At 40.3% G+C, this 11,450-nt stretch overlaps 2 protein-coding genes across 2 annotated transcripts; one reads left to right on the top strand and one right to left on the bottom strand.

Annotated features, from left to right (window-relative positions):
* Positions 1–5,657: 5,657 nt before the first annotated feature.
* Positions 5,658–6,974, bottom strand: LOC139562178 (interferon-induced protein with tetratricopeptide repeats 1-like). Its single transcript, XM_071379574.1, has one exon. It carries the CDS (start codon positions 6,972–6,974, stop codon positions 5,658–5,660), a length of 1,317 nt encoding a protein of 438 aa, XP_071235675.1.
* Positions 6,975–9,390: 2,416 nt separating this feature from the next.
* Positions 9,391–11,080, top strand: LOC139562511 (cholesterol 25-hydroxylase-like protein). Its single transcript, XM_071380265.1, has one exon. It carries the CDS (start codon positions 9,714–9,716, stop codon positions 10,788–10,790), a length of 1,077 nt encoding a protein of 358 aa, XP_071236366.1. The 5' UTR covers positions 9,391–9,713; the 3' UTR covers positions 10,791–11,080.
* Positions 11,081–11,450: the final 370 nt, after the last annotated feature.

Below are 11,450 nucleotides of genomic sequence, written 5' to 3'. Positions count from 1 at the left end.
GAAATAACCCTCTTGATAGGCACCCTGCTTCAAAAATCCATACAGGAACATTCCACCGATTTATCTTTTTAAGGATTAAAACATGCTTCTTCTGCTCTGTAAACACACAAAATGTCTAAAAAAGACCACTTCTTGTGACTCTCACAGACTTAACACTTTCCTCCAAAATATACCAGATTTTCCTTATCCTTCTGACTAAAAACGAATCTAGGGGTTTCTTAGTTTCCACTACAACTGTACTTCTTTTGTTTCAGTTCTTCGCCACTGTAACCCACTCATTCTCACTCTCTGTGCTATTATCTTCACCCGACTCACTAGCAGTTTCAAACAAAACCACATTTTCCACCATCTCGTCAAATCCTTGGCATTACCTGACTGGCTTTACCCATAATCGGAACTAGTTTTCCCCCATTGAGATAGCTAGAGGGCTCTTGTGCCCAAATTTCAGCATGGGCAGCGCCATTAAGGACTTTCACCATTTTGCAGTAGTCAACTTGGTGGGACTTCCTATGGATTAAGGAAGGATCACATGATTACATCCGGGTCATCAGAAAGGATCATCCAATGAATTATACTGGTGAGCAAACATTCCATAACTGGATATGGCAGTAAATCGCAAACCTTAGCTTTATACCTTTTCAAACAACCCACTCTAGGTGGCAGAATGCTCCCTTTCAGTCTGTTTGCCAACTCGTAGAAGAAGAACATTGACTACTTCAAAATGAAAATGGCCTCAATGGCGCTTTAGCTAATAGTCAATGTATTAAGCCTTAAAATTGCTACTTGATATCCACAACTCCATTTAGAAATTCTAGTAATCTACATGGGATAGTGATGTACATTGTAAAAGGACTTGGCCTTGTTTTCTGTTACTATATTAATTTAATTAATGATATGTAAACACAATAGAATAGAATACCTTTATTTTCCCAAGAACTTACAAGATATTATACAGTATATCTTACACATTTAACAGATTTTCCAGAAACAGAATTAATTGTTCTCACTGTGCAGAAAACAAAAACAAACACAGATAGTCAGTCTGTGAGGCTATAAAGGGTTTCTCTACTTTATAATGCAAGAATTAAGAATAACATTAGTTTGTCTACATTCGTCCGCAGTATGCCTTTACAGACACAATATGAAAATAATTGCTTTTCAGAGAGACACCAGGGATTGTAACATACTCTGCTTCACAAAAACATGGCTCTCTCGAGATATACTGTCTGACTCTGTAAAGCCAGTTGGGTTCTTAGTACATCGCGCCGACAGGAACAAACATCTCTCTGGGAAGCAGAAGGGTGGAGGTATAAGTTTTATGATTAACGACTTATGGTTTAATTGATATCATACAGGAAATCAAGTCATTCTCTTCACCCGACCTAGAATATCACAATCAAATGCCGACCGTACTATCTCCCGAAAGATTTTTCGTCAACAATAGCCACAGCGGTCTATATCCCCCCCAAACAGATACCATGACGGCCCTCAAAGAACTTCACTGGACATAATGCAAACTGGAAACCACATATCCTGAGGCTGCATTGATTGTAGCTGGGGATTTTAACAAAGCAAATTTGAGGAAAAGGTTCCCTAAATTCTATCAACATATTGATTGCTGTACTCGCACTGCTAAAACCCTCGACCATTGCTATACTACCTTCCAGAATGCATATTAGGCCCTCCAACGCCCTACATTCGGGCAAATCGGAACACGATTCCATCTTGCTTCTCCCCTCCTATAGGCAGAAACTCAAGAGGAAGCACCCGTGGTGAGGACTATTCAACTCTGGTCTGACCAATCGGAATCCACTCTTCAAGAATGTTTTGATCACGTGGACTAGGATATGTTCAGAGTAGCTTCAGAAAATAATATCGACATATATACCAATACGGTGAATACATTTATCAGGAAGTGCATAGGAGATGTTGTACCCACTGTGACTATTAAAATCTACCCCAACCAGAAACCGTGGATAGATGGGAGCATTTGCGCAAAACTGAAAGCGCAAACCACCGCATTTAACCAGGGCAAGAAGACTGGGAATATGGAAGAATGCACACAGTGTAGTTATTCCCTCCACAAAGCAATCAAGCAGGCTAAACGTCAATATAGGGACAAAGTTGAGTCCCAGTTCAACAGCTCCCCTGTGCTTCACGGTTGGGATGGTGTTCTTCGGCTTGCAAGTCTTCCCCTTTTTCCTCCAAACATAATGATGGTCATTATGGCCAAACAGTTCTATTTTTGTTTCATCAGACCAGAGGACATTGCTCCAAAAAGTACTATCTTTGTCCCCATGTGCAGTTGCAAACCGTAGTCTGGCTTTTTTATGGCGGTTTTGGAGCAGTGGCTTCTTCCTTGCTGAGCGGCCTTTCAGGTTATGTCGATATAGGACTCGTTTTACTGTGGATATATATACTTTTGTACCTGTTTCCTCCAGCATCTTCACAGGGTCCTTTGCTGTTGTTCTGGGATTGATTTGCACTTTTCGCACCAAGTACGTTCATCTCTAGGAGACAGAAGGTGTCTCCTTCCTGAGCAGTTTGACGGCTGTGTGGTCCCATGGTGTTTATACCTGCGAACTATTGTTTGTACAGATGAATGTGGTACCTTCAGGCATTTGGAAATTGCTCCCAAGGATGAACCAGATTTGTGGAGGTCTACAATAGTTTTTCTGAGGTCTTGACTGATTTTCTTTTGATTTTCCCATGTCAAGCAAAGAGGCACTGAGTTTGAAGGTAGGCCTTGAAATACATCCACAGGTACACCTCCAATTGACTCAAATTATGTCAATTAGCCTATCAGAAGCTTCTAAAGCCATGACCTCATTTTCTGGAATTTTCCAAGCTGTTTAAAGGCACAGTCAACTTAGTGTATGTAAACTTCCGACCCACTGGAATTGTGATACAGTGAAATAATCTGTCTGTAAACAATAGTTGGAAAAATGACTTGTGTCATGCGCAAAGTAGATGTCCTAACCGACTTTCCAAAACTATAGTTTTTTCACAAGAAATTTGTGGAGTGGTTGATAAACGAGTTTTAATGACTTCAACCTAAGTGTATGTAAACTTCGGACTTCAACTGTATATTCTTAATCCATTCCTTACGTAGATTTACGTGTATTTTGGGTATATGTTGTGAAACTGTTAGATATTACTTGTTAGATGTTACTGCACTGTTGGAGCTAGAAGCACAAGTATTTTGCTACACCCGCAATAACATCTGCTCAACACGTGTATGTGACCATTTAAAATAAATGTGATTTGAATTTGAAAATATTGATTCCAGACCAATGTTTGTCATGTTATGCCTAACATGTTTACAGGAATTAGAATAATTTACCATCAGCCTTGAATTTACTTTAAAATGTTTGTATGGATAATCATGCATCTCTCAACAATCCCAGTAGCTAAAACTGTGCCTAGACACTTTTTAATATGAAAGTATTTTGTTTCTACAAAATAATTTTTGGCTCTAGATTGTCCTAGATACTAGATAGTTCTGGTTAATTCAAGCCTTTATTGGAAAAAAGGTATAGAACTGGCCAACGGTACCCTCTCCAACAAGGTCATTGAGAAAGTCCACAATTTCCATAGCTGCTACTCCATTACCAACAAGTGACAACAAAACACGATTTCTGTTGTCATGGTGTTAAGTAGCATACTTTCTGCTGCCTTGTGGAAAATAATTGATATAGAAATATCTTGTTTGGCATGAAACAGATGGTGGGCATACCAGTTGTGGAGCTTTTATAAAAACAAACAGTTCAATCAAAAATAGTTTAGAACTTAGTTCAACTAACAATGCCTGAGTGAGTGAGTGATAGATTGAGAGAGAAACGCACTTAGGGAAAGAAAGCCACCTCGTGATCTCTGAGTTTAAAGAGCAAATGAGTGTCTGATTAGATACCTCACTGACTTCTGTCCTGATTTTATGCTGTATGGACCACATCCTTATCTTCCAATGGTCTGTTATTGCCTCAAGTGTTACAGATTTATTTCTATCCATGATTTAGTTTCTAGCAAATAGAGACTAAAGCAAATGGGTGTGTGCCGCATTTTAAGAGCGCATGAAAGTTATGTTAGGGGAGAGAGGTGAACCGAGAGGTGTAAAGTGGGCCCAAAATATGAAATCTCCAGCAGGTGGCGTTTTTTTGCCCCGCTCTGTTTCCTCCATTACGGACAGTGGATGACAAAACACGAATACTGCTCTCACGTCGGTCAGTGGGTAGCATAATTTCTGCTGCCTTGTGGAAATCAGTTGACCTGGAAGCATCTTGTTTTGCATAAAACAGATGTTGGAAATACCAGTTGAAGAATCTTTTGTAAATCCTCTATCTTATCTGCTCTGTCAACGTTGCCAGATTCTTTGTACATGCCAGACAGTTTCAGTTTTACTGCAAAGGGTTGTGGGTAGAGTGCGACCACCTCTTCATAAAGGTTGACTTCATTTTGGATGCTGAACTGGTGGTGATGCATGAGACAATTGGAAGTGATGCATTGTCTTTATTAAAACACTAGTTGGCGACGTACACACATCAAATCCTGTTTTTCCTTTGACTAAAACTGAAGGGGTAGCCTACTGTACAAAATCAAGGAGCTCAATGGGTGTGTAGTGTAATGTATATTTCAATGTCACATACCTTAGAACTTAAAACATTAGTGAAATACTGCACAGTACTGTTGGCCAATCTTTCTCAGCAGCAATGATACTGTGATTGCTGGAGCAACTTCTGAGAAGGTGATGGATGTATTGTGATGTCAACTGACACATATCACCCTTCATTCCCCCATTGCTTTCCACTGAAACATTCTGTGCTGTATTGTGGTGTTCTCTGTCTCTGACCGTGTACCCTGACCCTGACCTTGTACCGTATCCATGACGTTCAGAGCCTTAATCAATCAAACTCAGACCATAGCTGATGATAGTCAATGTATTTAGTCATACAATTTCAACTAGATATCCAAAGCTATGCATTAAGAAATTCTAGTAACCTACTGGGATAGTGGTGTATTATAAAATAACTTGTTGTTTGCTGTTACTGTATTTCTTTAATTAATTATCTCTTAATAGAATAGAACAGAATACCTTTATTTTCACAAGAACTTACAAGATATTAGACAGTATAATATTACACATTACATACATTTTCCAGAAACAGAATCTATTGTGCCCAGTGTGAAGAAAATAAAATAAATAATATCCTATCGCTCTGGATAGTCTGCCTGTGAGGCTATACAGGATCTCTCTACTCTATAATGCAATAATGAAAAATAACATGTTAGTTTGTCTACAGTACATTAGTCCACAGTAAACTTGTACAGACTCAATTCAAAATGTGGATTCCAGACAGATATTTGTCATGTTAGGCCTACATATTTATGACTTTACGCTCAGCCTCAAATTTACTTTCAAGTGTTAGTATTGATAATCATGCATCTCTCAGCAATCCCAGTAGTAAAATTGAGCACAGACATTTGGAATACTAAGGTATTCAGTTTGTACTAAATGAAAATTTGTCCTAGATTGCCCTAGATTTGTCCTAGTGGTATAGTGAATATATTTTCCACATGAATCAATCATAAACAGGTTATGCAAATTTGACTGATTCGACACGCAGTTCTGGTTAATTCAAGCCTTTATTGGAAAAAAAGGTCTAGAACCGGCTAACAGCACCTTCTCCATCAAGTCCATCCAGAAAGTCAACAATTTCCTCAGCTCTGTCTTCTCCGTTATGGACAATGGACAACAAAACACGAATACTGCTGTCACGTTGGCCAGTGGGTAGCATAATCTCTACTGCCTTCTTGTGGAAATCAATTGACCTGGAAGCATCTTGTTTGGCATAAAACAGATGTCGGGCATACCAGTTGTAGAATTTCTGTAAATCCTGTGGTTCCATTCCTTCTATTTCAAGAAGCAGGTCCTCGAATATTTTATCTGCTCTATCAATTCTGCCAGATTCTTTGTACATGGCAGACAGTTCCAGTTTTACTGCAAGGGATTTTGGGTAGAGTGCGACCACCTCTTCATAAAGGTTGACTGCATTTTCAATCAGAATATGCCTCATTGGGTTCCTTTTCTCTTCTGGAGAGAAAATCTTCCATTTGTAACACTGCGCAAGACGCTTCTTCAGTTGGCGTGAATCAGGGTGTCTCTCCAGGGTCCTTCTTGCCAGGTCAATGCTTGAATCATGAGAGACGTATTCTCTGAAAAATGATAGTAAGATTCCAAATCCACCAAAGCTGTCCAAAGGCTTCTCTATCACTTCCTTTGCGAGTTTACATGCTTCCTCAACCTGGCCACTTTCTGCAAGCCTCTGCAGGTACATCACTGTGATGGTCAAATGTTCTGGTTCCAATTCTCTAGCAATCCGTAGCTGCTCCAACATCTCAGATCGCAGCTTCGGGGTAATGTCTTTATTTTCAACAGATTTACTAAATGTTATGGCATAGCCACAGCGCAGGACCTTGTTCTCAGGATCCCCTTTCAAGGCCATCCGGAAGCAATATAGCGCTGCCTTCCTCTTGCTTACATCAAACTTATTCAAAGTCCAGGCCCTTTCGCCCCACACTACACCTGGGCAGTGCGAGGGGTTGTCCCGCAATAGTCTCCCCACCTTCTCCACATAGGTCTGGCTCTCTGTCAGCTCCCCTTGGTGATAGTGCACCCAGGCCAAGTTCCCATAGTGGACCACCAGACTTAGCTCCACGTCGTCTGGGCTGTTTAGGCGAATGGCCTCTTCAGCCTTCTTCAGGCAATGAAGAGCGTCCTCTGTGGAGCCCAAAGCGTGGTGTAGGTAAGCCAGGAGGTTGTACAGATGACCCGTCCAGGAACATTGAACCCCCTCGCTGCTGATGATGTCTATCAGGGTTTCTCTGAGACTTTCCAGTTTAGATCTGCTGTTGTCCAGCTTCCAGGTGAAGTGGCATTCTAAACCCTGCAGCCTAATTTTCAAGGAGGTCTGAGCCATTCTGGTTAAAAAAAGACAACAGTTCAATCAAAATAGTTTAGAACTAACAATACTTAAGAGAGATATTTCAGACCTGGATGGTGAACCAAGGACTTGTTTAGAGAGAGAGAGAGCGAGAGCTTACCTCTTAGTTGGACAAGAGAAAGCCATCTTGTGGTCTCTGAGTTTCAAGAGCAAATGAGTGTCTGATTAGATACCTCACTGACTTCTCTCCTGATTTTATACTGTATGGACCACATTGTTATCTTACAATCGGCTGGTTATGCTGTTTACTGCCTCACCTTTACAAGCCGTATCAAAGTTTAATTTCTAGCCATAGTTTTGTTTCTAGCAAATAGAGACTAAAGTGAATGGTCATTGCAGACACCATTCCAATAACATTTAAATTTAAAGATCAATCAACTTTAATCAATCAACCAACCAACCGAACCATCATCCCAATTACTTAATAAATACATATATGATATTTCTGAGAAATTAATACAAACATAATTCAGCCTTTTTACTCTATGCAAAAGTAAGAAACCCTTCAGTGGATTGCTAACTGACCCATTTTAATTGGCAGTCACAGAGATGTTGAGTAAACACGTTGAGCCAAAGGAGGTTTTGTGTATCACATCTTACAGGTTAAAGTTTATTAAGGCCAGAGAGCAGGCTCTTTCAGGTCCAAGGTCTAGACGTGTTGTACACCAGATGTAAAGGTTTAATATTTTATGACATCACGTGTTTCTTATTTTATGACATCATGTGTGGTTTAGCTCCTCTTGGTGATAGTGCACCCAGGACAGGTTCCCATAGTTGACAACCAGACTTAGCTTTTTTAGATACATTTCATTATAATGTTTGAAACATCTTATGATACGAGTTCTTCTTCTTAAGAAATCAAAAACAATGTTTCATCATCTCACTTTTCAAAGAGAAAAAGATGGTGAGAGATGTGACGTTAATGTTAAATCGCTGTGTGCCCCTTTAAGAGCGCACAAGATTTATGGGCTAGGCCAGGGTTACCGAACTCGTTTACTTTTTTCCCTAGCACTTCACAGCTGATTCAAATAACCAAAGCTTGATGATGAGTTGGTTATTTGAATTAGCTGTCTAGTGCTAGGGAAAAAAACAAAATGCGGGCCCAGGACCGTGTTTGGGAAACCCTGGAGTTGCCAATCCCTGCATGAGACGATGGCGAAGTGATGCATTGACTTTATTAAAACACTAGGTGGAACCTTAAACTAAAATAAAATCCTGTTTTTTGTCAAACCATTGCAGGGAAAAGAGTGTTGTATTTGACTAAGACTGAAGGGGTAGTCTACTTTATAGTGATGGGCATTCCGAGTCTTTTTGGTGAGCCGGATCATTTTGCTCCGTTCAACTAAAAGAGCTGTTAATTTGCCTCTCAAATAGTTCTTCATTCTGTAGTGCTTAAACTTTTACATAAAACCGTATAAAAGAGCACATCTGTAATGTAAAGCATAGCCTTTTACCTGCCATTATGTCACAATGTGACATGCAACTTAAAGTATATTGTTATCTGACCAAATTAATAGACTGCCTGCAAAGTAAATTAAGATATTTTTTTAACACAGTGTGTGGACATGAATGATGCTCTCTACTCACTACCTATTGTTCCTGCAGTGAGGAATCTCCAGATAATTTTTAAAATAACTTATCTACAGATAATTGTTGTTGGCAGCTCAAAAAGCAGTGGTAACAGTTGGCTAGACAAATCTGGGAGACAAAGAAATGTCTCTTCCACGGATGCGATTCGACGTTCACCAAAAAGAGCCGTTCAAAAAGAGACGTTAGTTTGCGAATGACCCACTGTCACTACTACTGTACTGTACAACATCAAGAAGCTCAATAGGTGTGCAGTGTAGTGGGTATTTCAATAATGTCACGTACAATAGAAGTTTAAGAATATGTGAAATACTGTACAGTAGGCCTACTGGCAATATGTTGTCCAATATTTCTAAGAGAAATTATACTGTGATTTCTGGAGCACTTCTGAGAAGGTGATGTATTGGGATGTCTACTGAAGTCTAGTCACCCTTCATTCCCCATTGCTTTCTACCAAAACTCTGTCTCTGACCGTGTACCCTAACCCTGACCTTGTACCTACAGCACAAGTCAAAAGTTTGGACACACCTACTCATTCAAGGGTTTTCTTAATTTTGATTATTTTCTACATTGTAGAATAATAGTGAAGACATCAAATATAAAATAAAATCTTTGGGTTACTACATGAAACCATATGTGTTATTTCATAGTTTTAATGTCTTCACTATTATTCTACAATGTAGAAAATAGTAAAAAATAAAGAAAAACCCTTTAATGAGTAGGTGTGTCCAAACTTTGACTGGTACTGCATATAAATCAAACTCAGGCGTATTCCTATTGGTTTACCCAGTAACAAATACTAAATACTAGTATTTTTGTAAATAAAAACACAAAACAAAACAAACATACACACAGTTGGAAACTATAGTCCATGACCATGACATGATCAAGTTATGTATTTACCTGCCTATGGTTTAAGCGGGTGGGAAGGTGTTGTCATAGTAGACCATTTGAAAACAGTTACTATCAACTATGTTAAACTAATGAATAATGACTTACTTCGTTGTCTGAAGCATTTTGTCACCCTAAACATTATTTTATTTTATTATTTCCCTTTGAAAAATGAAATTTTGATTTGAGGACAGTTGTTCATAGACACAGAGGGTTAAATAGTTTGGAGAGTGAAGCATGTCGTTCCCTCCTTGCGGAGTTCCCCAGCAGGAAAGGTCTAATAAGGACCTGCGGAACGTCACACAGAGTAACAATACATCCTCTATAAAAGGCAGGGCATCCTCTATTGCCTGCAGACTGAAGAACATTCGATCAGTAAAGATGGAGCCCTCACTGGAGTCCTCCTCTCCTCTCCTGCTACAGACTTTATGGGACAAGATAAGAGCACAAGAAGACTTTCTCCGCTCTCCCTTGTTCCCTGTCCTGTTCTCCATGACACTCTATCTGAGCTGCTGCCTGCCTTACCTGTGCCTGGACACCCTGTCCTCCAGAGTAGCCCTGGTGCACCGCTACAAGATTCAGTCACAAAGCAGGGTGACCTGGGCAATGGCATGGAGCTGCCTGGCTACCTCCCTGCACACCCACGCTGTGTTCATTTTCCCCCTCAGTGTTCTGCACTGGTACTGGAGACCAGTGGTCCTCCCTGCCCAAGCCCCTGGGGCTCTTCGTGTGGCCTGGGATGTGTTAGCCTGTCTCCTCCTCTTTGACCTGCAGTACTTTGTGTGGCACGTGCTGCACCACAAGGTGCCCTGGCTCTACCGGACTTTCCATAAGGCGCACCACCGCTACACAGCCACCTTCGCCCTGACCACAGAGCACTCTGGGATCTGGGAGACCCTGAGTCTGGGCCTGTTTGCTGCAGTGAACCCTAACCTGCTGGGCTGCCACCCGCTCACCAAGATGCTCTTCTTCACCCTGAACATCTGGCTGTCTGTGGAGGACCACTCAGGTTATGACCTGCCCTGGGCCCCTCACAGACTGGTACCCTTTGGGCTCTATGGCGGATCTCCGCACCACGACCTCCACCATCTCAAGTTCATGGTCAACTACGCACCCTACTTCACACACTGGGACAGGCTGTTCGGCACGCTGTTGCATACAGACAAACCAGACACGTATGATGTAGATGTGTTGGATGCTTCAAAAAGATGTGATACAACATCAAGTGGTGTGACTGATGTAAGCCATGCACCAGTGTATGAGGCTACACAAAGCTGTTTGAAAGACTATGAGGTAATGTTCAGAGGAAAATGAGGAAGACCTTTTCTCTGACCCCACCGGGACCAAATCAGAAATTGACATTTGAATGGAGCTCTACAAAGAGTTTGTGTCACCTATGTCAGTATTATGTGTTTATATAGTGTTTGTTTTTAAAAAGTGCAATACAGTGAAGAAAAAACTTGAGAATCATGTGACCAATGGACTATTACTGTAGCTGCTTCATTACAATGAATATACCGTGTGTGTGTATATATGGGTGATTCTGCAACTTTGGGCACTTTGGCCATGCAAACTTTCAGAAATTAAAACTTATTCAAACACCATTTTACCAGTATTGCACTTGTCTTTGATTTGTCTAGAAACTATATCTGATAATGGCTGCGATCGTACTATTCAGGAATTTATATATTTTTGTCCCTTTTCCCAGACAGCCATAGACAAATGTCATTTCCATCACGTCATTAAACATCAATTTTTGTTGAAAATCAAATATCATACAATTGATTTATAACAGATTTCTTATACATTTGTACATGAACTTGTATTGAATATTATTGTAAGTGATTTTTAAGGTTTTCCTAATATTAATAATGCAAAACGACGCCTGAATGTATAAACTTGCCTTGGTGACAGCTGAAAACATTTATTTATCATGAAAAATAAGATGTTTCCACCCAACCTTTTTGTGAGATT

Source organism: Salvelinus alpinus, chromosome 32 (assembly GCF_045679555.1).
Source record: "Salvelinus alpinus chromosome 32, SLU_Salpinus.1, whole genome shotgun sequence".
Classification (NCBI taxonomy): Eukaryota; Metazoa; Chordata; class Actinopteri; order Salmoniformes; family Salmonidae; genus Salvelinus; species Salvelinus alpinus.
The sequence above is the reverse complement of the archived record's forward strand: the minus strand, read 5'-3'. Positions and strand labels throughout refer to the sequence as shown.

Bases quoted from the DNA above. Each gene is read 5' to 3' on its own strand.
- LOC139562178 (XM_071379574.1), bottom strand. From the start codon at position 6,974: ATGGCTCAGACCTCCTTGAAAATTAGGCTGCAGGGTTTAGAATGCCAC.
- LOC139562511 (XM_071380265.1), top strand. From the start codon at position 9,714: ATGTCGTTCCCTCCTTGCGGAGTTCCCCAGCAGGAAAGGTCTAATAAG.